Source organism: Gymnoscopelus braueri (genome assembly GCF_963280865.1).
Source record: "Gymnoscopelus braueri genome assembly, chromosome: 17".
Classification (NCBI taxonomy): Eukaryota; Metazoa; Chordata; class Actinopteri; order Myctophiformes; family Myctophidae; genus Gymnoscopelus; species Gymnoscopelus braueri.
In genome coordinates, this window is record NC_137617.1 from 5,466,452 (window position 1) to 5,485,439 (window position 18,988).

The 18,988-nt window shown below is 41.0% G+C and overlaps 1 protein-coding gene across 2 annotated transcripts in view; it reads right to left on the reverse strand.

Moving 5' to 3' along the window:
- Positions 1-733: 733 nt before the first annotated feature.
- LOC308104645 (tyrosine-protein kinase HCK-like) overlaps positions 734-18,988 on the reverse strand; it is a 25,801-nt gene continuing 7,546 nt past the window's right edge. Inside the window, exons 4-15 of one of the 2 annotated variants that reach the window (XM_080455106.1) lie at positions 15,595-15,698; positions 12,019-12,058; positions 10,511-10,604; positions 10,224-10,319; positions 9,877-9,980; positions 9,514-9,657; positions 7,531-7,683; positions 6,692-6,874; positions 6,100-6,176; positions 5,374-5,527; positions 4,427-4,558; positions 734-1,134 (exon numbers count right to left, since the gene is read on the reverse strand). In XM_080455106.1, coding sequence (XP_080311232.1) covers positions 932-1,134; positions 4,427-4,558; positions 5,374-5,527; positions 6,100-6,176; positions 6,692-6,874; positions 7,531-7,683; positions 9,514-9,657; positions 9,877-9,980; positions 10,224-10,319; positions 10,511-10,604; positions 12,019-12,058; positions 15,595-15,698 — 1,484 coding nt within the window. In that variant the 3' untranslated portion in view covers positions 734-931. Of the gene's footprint in view, positions 1,135-4,426; positions 4,559-4,875; positions 4,948-5,373; positions 5,528-6,099; positions 6,177-6,691; positions 6,875-7,530; positions 7,684-9,513; positions 9,658-9,876; positions 9,981-10,223; positions 10,320-10,510; positions 10,605-12,018; positions 12,059-15,594; positions 15,699-18,988 lie in introns of those variants that run through there. The other variant, XM_080455107.1, reaches the window with a different exon arrangement.

The following is an 18,988-nucleotide window of genomic DNA, read 5'->3' on the forward strand; positions in this document are numbered from 1 at the left end:
GGACCGTAGGGCTACGGTCTCGGCGCTTAACAGTTGGATTTAACGGACCGTAGGACTACGTTCTTGGCGGTTAATGTGTTAATGTGTTAAACAAAAGACTCACTATGTTATTTTCATGGCTGTTGTCAAGGTCATTTACAGGATGTATTTTTAACAAGAAGTCCTTGAGACCTGGTATCTCTCCACGACGGATGGCGAGGCCCAGAGTGCCTCTCAGGTACGGCATGAAGGCAGGAGCCTGGAGTCCAAACATCTAAACAACACTGTGTGAGTTTGGCCCATTACATGGCTTAATAGTAACACTTTGATCTTTTAAAATATATTTTCCTGGCATAATTGAAGAATATATAAAAAATATATGGAGCTATACCCTTATGCTGTTCTGCTGACATTCATTAACTGTGCAGTAGAATAAATTGCAATGCCATAGGCTACAGTACAGCTCATGTAAAATACAATCACCAGAGGTTATTACCAAAAAATATCATCTGGTTTTTGTTTTGATAGATTTTGGTTTAGGAAAATAAAAAAGAAAGAAATGGAAATGAAAGAGAACAAGAGGAGTACCAAGGGCAAACAAATACAAAACCAAAGGCCAAGTGGCCTTTCCCCAAAAACAATGAAATTCCAGGCCTGGCAATAGGCCATATTTTTCAACGTTTTAATTTTTTTTTGTAAATAGCCAAACTGCAAGCTATTTCAACTATTTTTGAAAATGTATGAAAATGTTTCAACATATGAATTCGATTCTGATGATTATGCAAAAATAATTGTGATTCTCTAAAAAAAAAAAAATCAGCCGGTTATGTAATAATTGTGACAGGCCTATGGATGTCCATCTGTGTCCTATGTTATGTACCCATAATGAATTGAACGCCACAGTGCTGTGATATAAACACTTTGTGCCTAGGTGTGTTAATGTAACAAAATCTCATAGCTCTTGCTGGTATGGGCTCTCTGTGGGGGTGTAGAACTCTTCCAGAACACGCTGCAGGTGTTTAAAAGTGGGCCGGTCCTCGGGTTCGTACTCCCAGCATTCCAGCATGATGTTGTAGAGCTCCTGAGGACAATAATCCAGCCGCTCCATGCGGTACCCTTTCTCCAGCGCACGTCTCACTCCTATGTTGGTCATCCCTGGACAGAGGAACACATTACTGAGTAAATGGATGTTCGTTTACAAGTTGTGGAAGTTAATATAACTCTTGGGTTTGTAACCAGAGCGGGGGGGGGGCGTATTTTCCCCTTTTTTGCAGGCTCCAGGTGGCGCTGTGGCAGAAAACGGCGGCGCGGCGCTGTCAGACATAGGATAGGCTCCTGCTCCTGTTAGTTGGATTGGTCCAAATGTAATCAAAGTTTTTTTTGGAGGGATCAAGACGTGAATGGCTTGTTTCGCTTTCCACACCCCGCCCCCATCACCAGTGCAGTTGTAAACAGAACAGCAACATGAGAGAGGAGAGTTGTGAGATTCCTGAGGAGACATTAATTGACGTTCGCTTCATGTTATCTTTATCAAATATGGACCCCAAGCCCTTTCCCAGTAAGAAAAAGAGTGGTGGAGCCGTGGAGCTGAAAGGACAAGTGTCTGTCCTAACTATGGAGGAGACTCAAAATTACATTTGAATGATATTCAAAGCCCCCAGACAGTCAAACATTCTGCTGCAGTCAAAGTAAGTTACACAACACTGATTCTTCTCAACACATGGGATTCTCAGGAATGCTTTAGACCAGCTATGATTAACAGTTAATCATTTAGCAGCTCTGCAGGTCTGTGGTCTAATGAATCAATACATTATACACTAGCCTGTGGGTCCTTAAAATTAAAGTTGAGAATCACAGACCTTTGCCACAACAAACAGTTGTGGCATAGTTATTTGTTTGTTCCAAGGGATTATTTTCCTAAACATTGTATTCTCACCAGCCTGTAACAAGCTGTAAAGATTTAGCTCCATGACATTGGTAGGCTACATGTATATGGCTGAATTATGTTTAGCTGTAAAAAAAAAATGACCTTGGCATTAGGCTACTTGTTACTGTCAAAGCTTATTCCATTTAGTGCTAGTAGATGTGGTTTGTTGTGGTATTATCCTCTCTCATCACAAACATAAAACCTACTTTAGTTGAGTGAGTTGACTTTGTCAACTTTTAATGAAATAACACAAATTGAACGTGGCTTTTGACATAGGCCTATACTACTACTGTATACGTTTACTATTCTTACTGTTATTCTACTCTTGTTGAATATTGGTGTTGGCATATTGACTATTGGTAAGCTAATTTGATGACAAAAGACAATCACGTTTTCATAATACCATAGTATAGCATTATTTTAGGAGTCCTGTTTTGACTGTTGTATTGAGGGAAACATTTTGTTGACTAGATTTGATGGTGTGTTTATGCAGGGAATAGAAAAGCACTGGACTGGATATAGAACTTTTGTGTGACTGTTAGTATTATGGAATAATAATTAATAACAGCTAACCTCCACCACTGTTGGCCTGATCGCAACGAAACTTTGCACACACACTCCATGGATGCCAATTCCGAACCTCTGCCCAAAATATTTCACATGGGCCTGTTATAGTGCCACCAGGAGGCCGATCTTTGCAAAATATTTTTTTAATATTACTCATACAGATTTACACTCCCTGGATGCCAAAGCAGAACCTCTGCAAAAAAAATAAATTATATTACTCCTACAGATTTTGGACAAAATCTGTAGGAGTAATATAAAAAAATGTGGTACACAGTATCTCTATAGTTATGTGATTAACACGGATTTGTCCGATGTTCCATATTCCATCCTGATTGGCTAAGATTGGCTTCCAAAGTTTGCAGGATTGGTCAGTTTTGAACAAAATGCTTAAAATCATGAACGCAGCATGCGATTTCCGTGCCATTTTCCACGTAGATTCCCACTTGGCCCAGGGAAAAATGCCACGTGAAAACTTTCAAATCAGCCTCATGGTGGCGCCACCAGGAGGCCGACTTATGGAAAACACATTTTTGGATATTACTCCTTCCACTCTTTCAACATTGCCCTATTATAACGCCACCATCAGGGGGACGATTTTTTTTTATTACTCCTACAAATGTTGTCCAAACATCACGGAAATCGGTAGGCCTACACATGATCTCTTTACTCAAGACATCAAGACGAATCCGTCCAATGTTTCACTTTTCAGCCAGATTGGCGAAGTCCAAACATTGCTGGCCCACACTAACCTACCTGACCTGTTTTTTTTTTTTTTGTAATGTTGGAACTGAAAAACGGGAGGGATTATACAAAGTAGGTATCGCATGTGACGTCACAAACAGGGGAAAATCAGTTGGCCTGTTTTGAGACCAATTTACATAAAACCACAGATATGCTGTGAAAGCCTGAGTGTTCAAACTGGGATATTTTTGGGGATAGAAGGGAGGTAGGAGAGACCAAAAACACACAAAAAAAGAAGGAAAAGTTAACACATTGTCCGCCAACCCTGTAGTTCGACGGGCCGATAAATCCACCCCTACCGGGTGCGTCTTTTGCGGTTCAATAGACGATCGCGGTAAATTTCGGTACCATCCTTGATTTTTTTCTCATCCCATGACGCTTTCGACCAATCCTATATACCAATATCCTCGGACCGTTTCCTGTTTCATATTTTATCCAGAAAAAACTGTTTTTTTCCTGGTTTTGGCTAAACATCATGGTTATCACACGGTTTAAAAAATGAATGGTGAGCTCCGGTTGTATTTTCTTTACTTTGATCGACGAACGGTTATCCTCTTTGTGTTTACAAACAATCTGATAGCCGATCGGATGCTAAGCTAATCTAAGATGGCCGGAAATCACGTCACAGCCAAACGGATAAGACGCTTGCAGCCTGTTTTAGCCGCTGATATCACAGAAGAAGAAGAAGAAAGAAAAACCTAAATACTATGAGGGCTCGTACGTCCGTCGTCGTTGTTGTTTATAAACAGCATCCGATCGCAGATTTGAATGGATATAACGTTTTTGTGACCGGTTCAAAAGGCTATAAAACTCAAATGTCTGGCAGTGGGTGAGTACATTATGAATAAACTCTGGGGCGGTGAATGTGTTAAAGTGATTCCGGGGAAATTCTGCTCTAACAATGTGGATCAGTGGATGCAGATTGACATGGAGGGCCAGATTTGGAATCAAAAGAAAGACATTTACAGATTTCAATTATATCTATAAAAGATAACAACACACATAGAAAACCTACAATTTCACAATATCATTGAGTTTCTAAAGTACTTCCGTTGTGTGATGAGTTCACAGCTGTGAGCATCTTGTCTTTTGTTGTTTTTCAAAATAGTAAAAAATGCCAAAAAAGTTTAGGCATAAGGGGTAAGGCAATATATGGCCCAATGACTTTTCAACTTTATGCTGATGTGATATTGAACTGAGCATTTTCCTGACCTTCGTATGGCTTGGCTCCATGGCTGATAATCTCATACAGCAGGATGCCAAGGGACCACACGTCAGATTTAATGCTGAAGGAGCCGTAGATGATGGCCTCAGGGGCTGTCCACTTGAGGGGGAACTTGGATCCTGTTTATGTGTGGGAAATGAGTTACATCAATAACAATTTTGCATGTAATAATACTGCATCACACTACAATATACACTGTCATATCTGATACATCACATGTGATGGTGGCTTTTTTATTGATTAAAAACTTTATTAGTCAGAAATGTAAACAGCACGTGGTACATTAAGACATTAAGGTTAAAAGGGTAACACAAAAAAGGTCCTGGGCTGGGGACCTGGGCTGGAAACCACCCACCCACTCACTTTCACTAAGGCTCAAGTTTCACTAAGACAACAGTAAATTCTATGTCATCCCTATTGTAGCTAGAATCCGCCACGCCCCATCTCTCATTCAGTCTTTCTTGTGGTCTTTCTTGTTCAGCTCTCAGGGATCAGTTCTCCATCAACACTATGCATGGTAACAACAAAGCACTGTTATGTAACAGTGTATATCAGGTGTATCCCCAAACATATCCAGCGGTAGCAGAATCTTGCCAATTCTATTGCATCCCAAACATAGAGGGTAGGATTATAGTGTTGGGACAAAACAATCTAAATGCAAGCGAGAAAAAAATAAACAGCAAAAAAATGTGGCAAGATATAAACCTGTTGCTGTGTTGACTTGCTGTAGATCCCCATACAACCCATGTATTTTTGCATTGGCACTGAATTGCGTATTTTTTAGCCTAGCTGTCGGTTATTGTAATGTCAAACACTGTGAAGGAGTACATTTACAATGCAAACACGCATGAAGACAGAATGGAAGGCACTGTAAGCAGCTGAACCTTATACATAAATGAATCTCCAGTGTGTATGAATAGTGCTATAGTCTCACCTTCCCTGGCAACGTATTCATCGTCCTCAATGATTCTGGCAAGGCCAAAGTCTGCGATTTTGCAGACTAAAGCCTGGTTGACCAGAATATTGGCAGCTCTCAGGTCTCTGTGGATATAATTCTTCTGCTCAATGTAGGCCATACCCTCAGCAATCTAGGGAGAAAAGAGTCATCATCAATAGAATTGGCAATAGGCAACACAATCATTCACATGTATATTGTAACAGTCGCTCCGTTTCATTCACTGTCTGCCACAAAAGGCTTTTCTGCTAACTATTTTCACCCAAACACTCTTGCTCTTACAAAACAGGCCACTGAATTCAAGAGCTGTGATTTGAATATTGAAATACATCCCACAATAGGGAAGAAATGCGCTGGTAGGGAACAAAAGCTCTGCCGACACTAAACACACGGCAACCAAATCAGAGACAGTGCACACCGAACAGAAACAGGAAATGTATAAGCAACCTGCTATTGTTTGTAGTTAATGAGCAGTGGTGGAAAAAATACGACCCATTTAAAAGTTTTTAAAAACATCACAATGCATTGCATTGAGATGTAATGGAGTAGAAGTAAAAGTACTGAAAATTGGAAATACTCCAGTAAAGTAAAAAATACCTCAAAACTGTACTTAAGTACAGTACTTCAGTAAATGTAGTTACTTTACACCATTGTGAATGAGCAGGTAATACTGTAGTAGAGGACGTGAGACTGGCAGAAGCTCACCTGGACAGAGAAGTCGATAAGCTTGGGCTGCTGAATGCGGTTCCCCTCGTCACTCTTTAGGAAGTCCCGTAAACTACCTGTAAATAAATTACACAAATGAACAGTATTACACATAACAATCTTTCTCTGGGATAAATGCATGTTGTGCCAGTATATAGGGCGGTCACTCGATCATGTCATTTTACAATTGACGATTAATTGTCATACAAATAATTCATACAATTGGCATTGAACATTGGAACAGCTTTGTGAACAAAAACTCAAATAAAAATCAAACACTATAGCTAAAACAGGCTTAGAATTTGTTTTACAAGTGGAAATAGCAGATCTGCTAGCTCTCAAAGCGTCACATTGTGACGCGTTGTGAGCTTGTAGATGTGCTATTTCCGCTATTTATTTATACGATTTTTCAACAGATACATTTATGTAGATGAAGGGAAACGATTCTGACTAATAATTGCGATTTGGCAATTATGTAATTGTGACACACACACACACACACACACACACACACACACACACACACACACACACACACACACAAACACACACACACACACACACACACACACACACACACACACACACAGACCTTTCTGCATGAACTCTGTGATAAGGTAGATGGGCTCCTCCTTGGTGACCACGGCGTAGAGGCGGACCAGCTTGTCGTGCTGCAGGGTCTTCATCAGGTTGGCCTCGGCCAGGAAGGCCTCCACGGACATGCTGCCAGGCTTCATGGTTTTCACTGCCACCTTGGTGTGCTTATTGAACATAGCTGAGAATGGGAACATATTCACATGCTTACCATTGTGCTCTTTAGTCATACTCAGTTGTGCTCTTTAGTCATACTCAGGGGGTCGGGGGGGTTTAATAGTTATGATTTCAACACTTTTAACATGGTGTTTAATGAAAATCTAGAACATCTGTAGGAGTAGCAGCAAAAAGTATGTTTTGAAAACGCGAAATGAGGAAAATCTTGATAGGCGGACATGGCCAGGGCCTATATGGTTGAGTTATGGGCCAAAACAAGAAGTGGCCTGTTATAGCGCCACCATGACGTACGTTCTAAAAACGTTGGAGGTTCTTCCTTCAGACTCCTACTGGGAGTGTGCATGCAAAGGCTGGAACGGCCCCCAGGCTGGCAGACCGAGATAAGAAGTTGCTCGTAAAGCAAGTGTATTTAGTGGTTGCAGTGCACCATGGGTTTGAAGTTTCACTGATGTGACCCCTCCAACGATTAATTCTAGCAATGAAATGTGCAAAGACCAGATAGGAAGGTAATGTGCATTGTTTTGTGGCAGATTGGAGCGAACTGGGTCTGGTACTTTAGTTCTATACAATGAAGATGAAGAATCATGAATGTGATTTATTTTCTAGACGACTTTGACCTAAATAACTTACATTTGTTAGTGCAAAATGCTTTTGACTCACCCAACCAAACATCGCCAAACTGCCCCGCGCCCAGCCTCTTGTCCAGTTTGAGTGACTCTCTCGGGATCTCCCAGGCATCTTTCTCCCAGGGTTTCTGTGGCTTGAGGCTGATGCAGGGGTTTGTTAGGCTCGGGCAGGGACCATCTGACTGCTCTGAAGCAGGTGGACAAAGATAACAATCTCATTTTTGGGCGGTGAAACCGCCCCTATAAGTGAGATTTGGAAAAATGTACATTTTCCTGCGCTGTGATCTGGGCCCAGGAAATTTGTACAATTATCCTGCGCTGTGATTGGCCAATCACAGTCTATTCAGGACTGTGATTGGCCAGTGTCACATGACACATGTGCATAGTCCTATATAAGAAACCATAACTTGAAAAAAACCAAAATTTGGTTTTTTTCAAGTTATGGTTTCTTCCATCATAAAGAGTGTTTCAATAAATGTATTTATCTTTTGTACATGATTGGTTGACTCCATTCAGTATTGTGATTAGCTAGCAAGACACCGCCCACTTCACACAGGGTGTGATTTTTTTTATCAATTATTTGTATTTAAGGTCAGAGTATCTACACTGTTTTGTCATTCATGCCATAAAAATTATTTCACTAAAGAATATCCCATTTCTTTATGTAAAGCTCGTTGGACTGCATTTCATGTCATGAAACTGAACTGAGTTCAATGCAAATTCAAGTCCCATTTGGCCAGCAGAGGGTGCTGTACTTCATCCCTAGTCCCTACACACACACACCCATTGGTGTCTGGGAAATGGACATACTACTGTAATATTCAAGGTGGCACAAACTGTATGGGAACAGCACCCTGTTTAAAAAAGAAAAGTGTCCGCTGCCAAAAATGATCTGATTTGCAGCCCAACTTAAAGTGATAGTGTATTAAAAAATAACACATTGTCAACTAGTACTTCAGTAATTCATAGAGAAGTAACTCTAACTCTAACTAAGTAACATAACTCACAATCAACTGGACAATCAATATGTTTATGTATTCTGTTTGTGGTGTATCTTGGTGTATGTACATGTTGTGAGTGTCTTGTAGGCTGGGCATCTTGTGGTGCAGGACACTGTAATAATAATTCTATCTATCTATCTATCTATCTATCTATCTATCTATCTATCTATCTATCTATCTATCTATCTATCTATCTATCTATCTATCTATCTATCTATCTATCTACAGTATCTAGTACACTAAGGGCTCAAAGTGTTTGCTTTGTAATTGTCACACACAGTGCTGTGGGATTTTTTTTTTTTTACTGAAGGAACACATTCTGAATAACCAAACTAATACATAGAGATCAGCCATGGTTCACGGAAATATCATTATTCTACTGACTGTTTTTAATGAAACTATATGCATTTAGACATGTATTGCTCTGCCTTGTGTAATTAACAAAAACAATTTGATACCATGGGGGTGGGGATACAGTAAAGTTTAGGCCATAAATGTATTTATTAATTTATCTATTTATTTATAACTTTTATCAATAGTGTCAATTGTGCAGAAAAAATGTATACAAAAAAGGATTGCTGTGCACACTAGTGATTATGCCCACTGAACAAAGTTGGTAAATGGTGTGTACCTTTTTTCGATGTATACACTACACCACTGTACATACCCAAGCTTTATGTCTTTGAGCAAGGCCTTTGTATGAGTCTACTCATAAAAAGGAGTGTGTGTGTGTGTGTGTGTGTGTGTGTGTGTGTGTGTGTGTGTGTGTGTGTGTGTGTGTGTGTGTGTGTGTGTGTGTGTGTGTGTGTGTGTGTGTTCTTTTGCCATGTCTGAATCAATATATCTATGGATACATATTGCATATGACATCATTACGTATATTTATGAGCTATCCACAGAAAACAAACCAGGGAGAAATTGGGCATCTCATGCTGTAAATGGGGGTAGGATGGATTATGGCTTTAAAGTTGATGGTAACTCTACAGCAGCTAGAGCCCTGCACTGATGGAACTCACTCTCGTAAAAGCTGACCAGGTCCTGCAGGGAGTTGAAGGTGATACGAGGGGAGATGTAGAAGCCTCCGTTGTTACAGAGCTTATAATGCTTGACTGTTTCTCCCCTCTGGGCATCAGAGGCCCTGACCGACAGGGAGTAGCTGCCTGCGGACAGATGGAGAGGATAGTTACTACAGGGATCAAATAAGGTTTCTGTTCATTTCACCAGGGCCTTTGGTTATCATTGTGTCAAAACACACAGTGTAAATACGAATTATAGACAGACGCCCCTGATCCAAAAATGGCACTTCATGTTTTTATTTCTTCAGGTTGATGCACTCATAGTCAGTGCTGATACGTTGATGTGCTGATGTGTCGTCTCACCTCTATGGGTCACACTGTCTCTGATCATGAAGGAACCCACTTTGTTTCCAGAGGCCAGTAGCTGCCTCTCAGCATCCTTCCTGCTTACACCCTTAAAGAACCACCTGAACCACAACAAACGGGCATCAATCAATCAGTCAATCAATCAATCAATCAATCAATCAATCAATCAATCAATCAATCAATCAATCAATCAATCAATCAATCAATCAATCAATGTAATAGTGTACACAATCATATCTAGTTAATTATTAATCAACCAACCAACCAATAACACCAAGCTTTTTGCCCAGAGAGTGATGTGCACAGGACACATACAGAACAGTCGTATAGTGAGTACTACTTACTCCTCTGTCTCCAAAGTGTCTTTGGCCACATAATTACTCGGGATGAAGCCCTCCTGACCTGTACTTATTAACATAGCCCTCCACCACTCCCCTGACCTGCATAGAAAGACAGAGAGAGAGAGAGAGAGAGAGAGAGAGAGAGAGAGAGAGAGAGAGAGAGAGAGAGAGAGAGAGAGAAACATTAAAAGTTGAAATATGGTGATACAAGGTTTCTGTCAGACAGCAATGGTATGTTTTATAAATGGAAATCCCAGTAAACACTTAAATGGAAAATGTGTGGCACTCACTCCTGTAAGATTTTGAGTTTGTCTCCCTTCTTGAAGCCCAGGTCTACATCTTGCAGGGCCTCATAGTCGTACAGTGCGGTCGCAACGAAATCTCCTGCGGGGTGGGACGATGGGACACATGAAAGAGAGTAGTTAATGGCCTCATATGAAACACTTAGTGCATTCCAAATACGTGTATTGTATAACGCAGTATGGACAGCGGCCATAGCTGAGTGGTTAGTGAGCCCGCCTAGGGAGCCAGAAGCCCTGGTTGCCCCAGGTACGATTCCAGGCCACGCCAGCATATGTGTCGATGAAATTAAATTTGTCTCTGAGCAAGACTCTTAACCCCTAATTGCTCACAGGCCCTCATTGGATACAAGCCCGCAAGGACTTTCATGAACGTCCTGTTAAAAGGAATTATTTACAGCAGCAGCCGGATGGTTTAATGCAGAGGTCTTCAACAGGAGGTCCGTGAAATTGTTGTTTGATTAAACAATATTTTTGTTTGAAAATATCAAATTGTCTTTAAGCATATCATGAATCCATAGCAAACAGATAAATGGAGGCACAATGCACAACAACATGTATGTTTATACATATTTTGAAGAGATAGTAGTATAGATAGTATAGAGTATAGGAGCAGGCAATATAAAACACAATTGTATACATAAATAGGCCTATACAATATATGTGGTAGTCCCCCGTCCCCTACGAGGTAGGGGGTCCCTGCTCCATCTCCCCATCAGTTTGGGGGTCCCTGGCCTGAAAAGGTTGAAGACCCCTGGTTTAATGGATGGGCTAAACGGATGGCTTAAATGCAGAGGATTTGTGTAAATGTAGGCTACTTGGCAATAAAAGGTGCTGTAAGTGATATTATTTGATTACAAACAAAACCTTTTTGTTAAAAAGTTAAAGCTCTGTATTGTGCTATAGTGCTACAGTAGCTATATGTGGGGGGGCCAACCCAGGCCTGCTATAAAAGGGGAAAGAGGGGCACCTCCTACATAGACACATTGGGGTGTTTCATATCACTTCCAATTTCACTTGTTTATCCTGTAGCCTATCCTGTATGAGTTCTCTCACCTGATTGGATAAAATTGGTATCATGACCTGGATTTTTTTCTCTCCCATTGTTTACTTAAAGAGCTGGTGAGACAGGGAGACCCCTCTGTTACTGAACAAACCCAGTATGTAATGCTTATTTTAACAAACAAAAACTAAAGATCACATACAGCACCTTTAACCTGTCTGAGATAGATAGATGGATGGGCAGAGGGACAGAAACAGAGAGTTTTATACATACAACCGATTCCCGGTTGTGCTTAATGACAATAGCAGTGAGGGTGGCCCTTTATGTTGCTCAGGCCCTTTGTGGTGAGGCAGTATGTGGTTGGGGTGGGAATATGGTTTGAATCCCATGCACCCCTTCCTCTCTCTGTATCATATCCACAGCCTAAACAACACTAATTAAACTACGATAAAACAAATAATAAATAAAGATGATGTGAACATATTTTTTTGCTTACCATCATTAGGTACTGTAGGTGGGGTAGACTGGGTCCTGCTCTGTACAGAGAACAAAAAAAGAGCAGAGGAAATATGAGGATAGGGAGAGTAGCTGAAATTGAAGCTAAATACAAAAAAACTAAAATAAATTGCATTTTAAAAACAGCCCAAAAAAAAAGCTATGTTATGCCTTATACTCATATTTGGTCTTGGGTGTATAGCTACTCAAAGTACTTGGTCATACACATGTTAAAGTAAGCAAACATGTTTATATTATTTAAATGTCACAGATGTGACATGATGAATGAATGAATGAATGAATGAATGAATGTCTTTATTGCAGACTCAAGGTCCATAGATACATACAAATACAGACTCCAACAATAAACATGAATTAAAAACAGTCCTTTTCACAATAAATTGGGACGGTTATAAATACAAGCAGTTAAGCCAATGTCTCCTAAGACTAGAGGTATATCTGATGCAACTCTTCACAGGGTTATTTATATTGACAATGATGCTATTCTCAGACTCATCCAACCGGCACATACATCTGTGCATTAGATTCCTAAGAACAGCTTGGAGAGTATTTACTCTTGCAGCCACAAACATTTCATTTGCACTGCTCCATCTAGGCCTTTTGAGTACAATTCTCATTGCATCATTATATGCAACTTGCAGTTTCTGAAAACTAGCTCTCTTGTACCTTGACCACAAGTGGGCAGTGTAGAGTGGTGTGCAGTAAGCTCTGAACAGAGTGATCTTAACTGCTTCAGAGCACATGCTGAACTTACGTGCGAGGATGTTCGCCTGCGCATACATCCTACGGCACTGTCTGTGAATATCATCATCGTCTGTCATGTGTTCTGTAATAAAATGGCCGAGATACTTGACCTTACTACAGACATTGAGCACATTAAAAGAAAGAAACACTCATGATGTTGTCTGCCTTATATGGCTCACTGTTGATACAGTTAAACAGAGCACTATAATGCAGGCGCCATACCTCAGCTGTGGTGGTTTAAGGTGTCTTTACTGACCATAACATTTTGGTTATGGCAGTGCCTAAGACCGGTGGTTAACCGGTTCTGAGTAAATAAATAAAAAAGTGTTTTTCTTACTCAATTAAAGATGGGCACATTTAATATTTAGTCCTACCCTGAAATGATTGACCAATTGTCACAGTAGTATCAGGAAGTTAATCTTCCTACATAATTATATAAAGCTCTGACTGGCCGGTCTGTTACAGGATGGGACACAAATTAGGGACAACTTCAGATATTTACATATTAGTCCATATCTAGACAACAATATCAGTTGTTTTTAAATGATATGAAAATGACTTAAATTATTATTATTTACTGGACGGGCAGATTTATCTGTTCAAACACTTATTTACAAAATGTATGTAACATACATACAGTATGTATTGCTTATAAAAATGCCAAAGTATAACATCAGTAGATGGATGAATTTCCACTGTTTAAAATCATCTGTTGCCCTGTCTTCAAGAGACACGTTATCTCTGAAGCTCAAAATGTTTGCAATCGTTAGTTGTGTTTGTTGTTTGTTTACTAGTCCATACCCGGGGTTATGTGCAGTCAAAGTATGTGCAGTGTTTGGGTTCTAATCTGCGCAGTGCAGAGTACAGTATGTCAGGGATGGAAAGTAATTGTGTACTTGGTAGCACTGGTGCTCCTTGACGCCACACACACACATGCACACACACACACACACACACAGGGTGGCGAACAGATCCGTAAGAATGATTTCTTAGTGTACATGCGTGTAAATGAAAGTCCTTTAAGTTTAAGCACGTTGTCTGTGTGTGTGTGCGCTTGAGGCAGGCGGAAACACTGGAGCAGAGTGGGTGTGTGGATTCGACGCATGCGCAGTTTGATCTCCCATTGTTTGACACAAACGCGCTAATAAAAAGAGACTTGATGAAATTGAAAAACGGGCTTCGCAGTTGCGTTCAGATCGTAATGGTCAGGCTGTGTGCAAATTCAGATCAATTGCTCCAGCCAGTGAGGAGAACCGGGCACACAGTTTTGGTCTCACCACCGTCGACCACAGAGATTTGTGAAATTATAGGAGGATGTCATGAATAAACTTGATTATGTGAAGAGACAAATTGGAAAGAGGAAGCAGTTTCCTGTGACATCCGCTTACTCAATTGGTTTCACTTAGGGATCTGAATTTTAATTAAGTCATAATACATCAGCAGGACCTAGTTGGACCAACTAGACTTTATGCCTAGTCTGAATGTTAACGTGGCAGAGTAGCTCAATCTGAAGCCTAATATCTCCCCTGGTCAAGAGGGGATTCCCTCTTGACCTAGTGGTAGATGTTTGGTTTCGCACTGGGTTTGCATCTCGGGTGTTACAATAAGTCGATCTTTGTTAAAACCAGTCTTTAGAACAGACTTTACATCTGTTACACAACTGGTTCTCAAATATACTGTATATAATAGTTCTGCAGTTATGTTATTGAATGCATGGGAGAAGGTGAGTCCAGAATGAAATAAAGTGCTATATCAAAATATCACCATTTCTGTGTAGGTAGCTTGCCATTTCCAACATGGGTGCAAGTATCTGAAGTCAACCATGATTGTACAGCTAAAACAGCCCACATTTTGAATTAAAGCCAAGTTACGTCCAAGCCAAATACCAGGCCTAAGCCTCTTAGATGTAACCAACTTGAGCCTACATTGAATGATAGAAATACGTCTCTTTAATTCATTGCCAGACCCAGGGGATCGGGCCTACATGAGGCTTTGTCGGTCCCCCTCTCCAAACGTTTTCGTCCATACATGGGCATAAAAGAGAGGGGGGGTCGGGCCTACATGAGGCTTTGTCGGTCCCCCTCTCCAAACGTTTTCGTCCATACATGGGCATAAAAGAGTCTTCTGTCCTCTTTTTGATTGGCCAAGCTTAGCGTGACGTAGTGCTCTGATCTTTCAACCACTAGGGGTCTGGCAGTACCAGGTCTCCTGGTTCCCTTGTTTTTAGTATACCTAAGCCTGTCGGAAGCTCTCACGGTACACTTTTGGATAAAAGTTGCAGGAATAATGTCTCAAGTACATTCAAGAGCCATTTACAAAGATCCTTTAGCTAAAGACCAAATGCATAATTATGTTTCTCCACAGCAGCGACAATGTTTTTGACTAAAGCTGCAGAGGTAATGAAAACGACACAAAGCTGCGTGCAGAACAGAGAGTGGGGCAGACAGAAACACAGCCTTTAAAAATAGAAGCATGTAAAAATCTTCAGTAGGCCTATGTCTGCACAACAAGGGGAGGCAGGTCTATGAGCTTTTACTGTTGCCATTTTGATCACGAGTCCCCTTTTGTGCCCTCTTTGGTTCTGCTTCTGTGTCACTTACTCTTTCGCCTCACCGAGAGTGAAAACAGTCACTGCTGTCAGCACACAGGAAGCAGTGACCAGCGGAGAGACACTTAAAACAATGCAGCAATTACAGAACGGCTCTTTTTTGTATTTCTTGATTCCTAACATCCTTTTCCCATATTTGTTTTCCTTTCTGCTCATGAACACTGTGTTCATTCTCCCAGACGTCATCCACCTCTTATCACTTACAGCTTTGGTTGTGGAGTTCCCAGTCGTGGAGTCTTTGACGTAGTGGGTCTGAGCACGTTTCTGGGACCCTTTACCCTTGCCGCTCACGCCTCCCATGGTGACTTCTGCAGGCAGACAGAGGACATGAGTAGTTAAAGCTCTGTGTTTTGATAGCTACAGTGCTACAGTATCTATGTGGGAGCCAACCCAGGCCTGCTATAGGAGGGGAAAGAGGGGCACCTCCTACATAGACACATGGGGGTGAGAGTGGAACTAGCAACACTGAAGAGCTCAAGACCCTGATGTGATGCTGGACAGGACTGAGTGGAGGGCAGTCCCGAGTTGGTGTCGGCTAGTGCGCACTCTTGCATCGTATATTGTACACACACACACACACACGCACACGCACACGCACACACACACACACACACACACACACACACACACACACACACACACACACACACACACACACACACACATACACACACACACACACACACACACACAGGTTTCGGATTCTGCTCTGATTCGCTTCAGGGGTAGGGGAGAGCCGCCAAGATTGTAACGCGTCATGGTTGCAACAAGCATGTTTTCTCTTGATTGGTCCATTTTCTCATAACGTCATCACGTCAGTATGTGACCAGTGCTGTAATGAACGTGCCCAGGAAGTAGGAAGTATTTTCATCCAGACTAGAGAAAGTTATCGCAGAAAAACTGATTTATCTTAAAGTTAGTAAAAAAAAATCACCTTGAGTATCTTTGGTCTACAAATCTTTCCTTTAATGTTGTCGAGCTAAAATCCACATGGTTGTCTGCATGTATCTGTTCTTCATCAGTTTACATCGTTTTATTACTCTATGCACGTTAGTTATGTTCTGTAAACAAAGCCAAAGCAGTGGAGCACAGAGCGACCCGATTGTAACACCCATCTGTTTAGGTGTAATCAATGGATTTTCCCATGGAATTTACTCAAACTGCCATCCGGTAAGATTTAATACATTCCTTACGTTTGATGCATTATCTTATCACATCCTTGGTATGAAAACAATGTAAAGCAGTTGCTTGAAATAAATAGAATTGATTTAAGCTGAAAACGATTTGTTTAATGCTGTTTTTTAGCAGTGTTACATTAGTAACTCATGCTGTTACAATTAGTCTCGTATGCGCTTAAAATGTAACGTCGGAACAGCGTCCACTTTCGGTTTAATAACTCACGACCTGTTTTAACAATTGAAAAACGTTAAGTGGTTTATGATAGCGGACATGTGTAGGTCCTTTGCTTGAAAATATTACATACGTAGGTAAAAAGATCGCAGAGTAAAAGAGTGAAAACTGAAAAACGTTACAATCTTGGCGGCTCTCCCCTACCAGTGAAAGCACAGGAGTCGAGATCCTCTTCGGTGGGGTTTATTAACAAATGGCAGGTCGAACAAGTTGCATTGTTGTGTAAGTAGTAAAGAAAATAAACATAACAATAATCAGTAAACCTCTCTGTAGTCTATAAACCAACATAGCCTATATGGCCATTATATGAACAAATCACAAATCTACTATTAATAAAAACAAAACACAATGCTCAATTCACACCCTGTTTAACATACAGCAAATATAGCATATATTTAAGATCTAGCATCTGCTGATATGGTGCTAATAGTAACTAGCAGAATGACCTACAGCAGTCCAAAGTGATAATGGAATAAACCATAATAACAACAAATAAGAGACATTAGCCTACACTAAAGGCACAGTAATCATGTTTCATGGTTTAGGCTTACATTCAACTTAAACAATCCGTAAGACTTACAGTAATCATGCACTCAAACTTCAGAACAACAAAGAACATGTTATGGATGAAAAAACAAACTCTCAGGCTACTGAGGCTTAGCCTGGTAAAGCCCCTCCCTCCGGACAATCTCATCTCCATTTGATATCAGGAAGGAGTGTGGCCTGAAGGCTTATCTGGGCGTTTCTTGCCTGTTCACCAAATAGACTCACCTATCAGCGGCCTGGTAAAGCCCCTCCTCCGCTCATCGTTCTGTGATTGACAGCAAAAGTTGGCCAATCAGGTGGCGTGTTCGAGTGAAACCGAATGGATCCGAGTGCAGCCGACCAAAATGGAACGGCAGCCATTGTTTTCTGTGTGTTGTTTTTACTTTCGTTTTTAAAACTTTAAAACGCTCTCAAACTTCTTTTTTGAGGCACGGAATTTACTTTTAAGATATCGTTTGGATAGAATTTAGTTGTTTAACTTCATATATGTGGTCAATTAATCATGACAGAGCCTATTTAAAAATACAATTTCAGAGAACCGGCAGGGGCGGGCAGTGACACGCATGTATCCGAATAAGGCAACCTATTTTGGGCATGGCCGTCTCAAAAGTCCCATTGCGTCACATTAGTCTGGAGGTGGTAAAATTGCACTGCTGATTGGCTGAAGGGGAACACTGCTGATTGGCTGAAGGGGTTGTCAGTCAACGGTATTACTCCCGCCCAACTCCAGCCCACAGCCAAAAACACACACAGGTTATCATGCCAGACTCCTTCCTGAAATCAAATGGAAATTAGATTTTCCGGAGGGAGGGGCTTTACCAGGCTAACTGAGGCTAGCTGACAAAGCTAGGCACTTGAGTCTCAGACCAAGCTGACAGCACATATTCTCTTTACTGTCCTTAGTGCCCAAGTCGCCATCTAGTGGGCTGGGGGGGTATTACAAGTCCTTCAACTGCCCTTAAAATGGGTTGACCAGGGCCTTTCTAACACACACACACACACACACACACACACACACACACACACACACACACAGTGGCGTAACGCAGAATCGCGGGGCCTCCCCGCGAGTTCTGCGGGGAGGCCCCGCACGTACATGCATGCACGCGCGCGCAGCACAATTCGGGTTTAATTCGGCGCAGCACAATTCGTGTCTAATTCGGGTCTAATTCGGTCTAATTCGGGTCTAATTCGGGTCTAATTCGGTCTAATTTGGTTCTATTTGACCAATATAAATCAACCTTTTTTCAGTTTTTTATTCGATTTTTTCTTTAATTATATATATTTTTTAATGTTTTCTGGGAATGTTCTACCTGAGTTAGAACATTCCTTTCGATGTTCTTTACAGACTCTTGTACTTTTTCTTCCAGAGATTGTAGCAATCTTTGCTGTGTCATGTTGTCAGCATTTCAATCAGAAACACTCTTGTCTTAGTAGATTCAGTTTACCATTTATTGACACAAATGGAAACAATTAAGCTTGGCATTAAAGCTCCCGGCTCTCGGGAGAATATTCACTGAATTTTGTCGAAGCAGCTTGCTAAGCATATATTCAGAGAAAGCTTATACAAATCCCCATAGGGATACAATGACGACAATAGCAGTACTTTGACATATTAGTTAGAATTAGCAGATATACATGA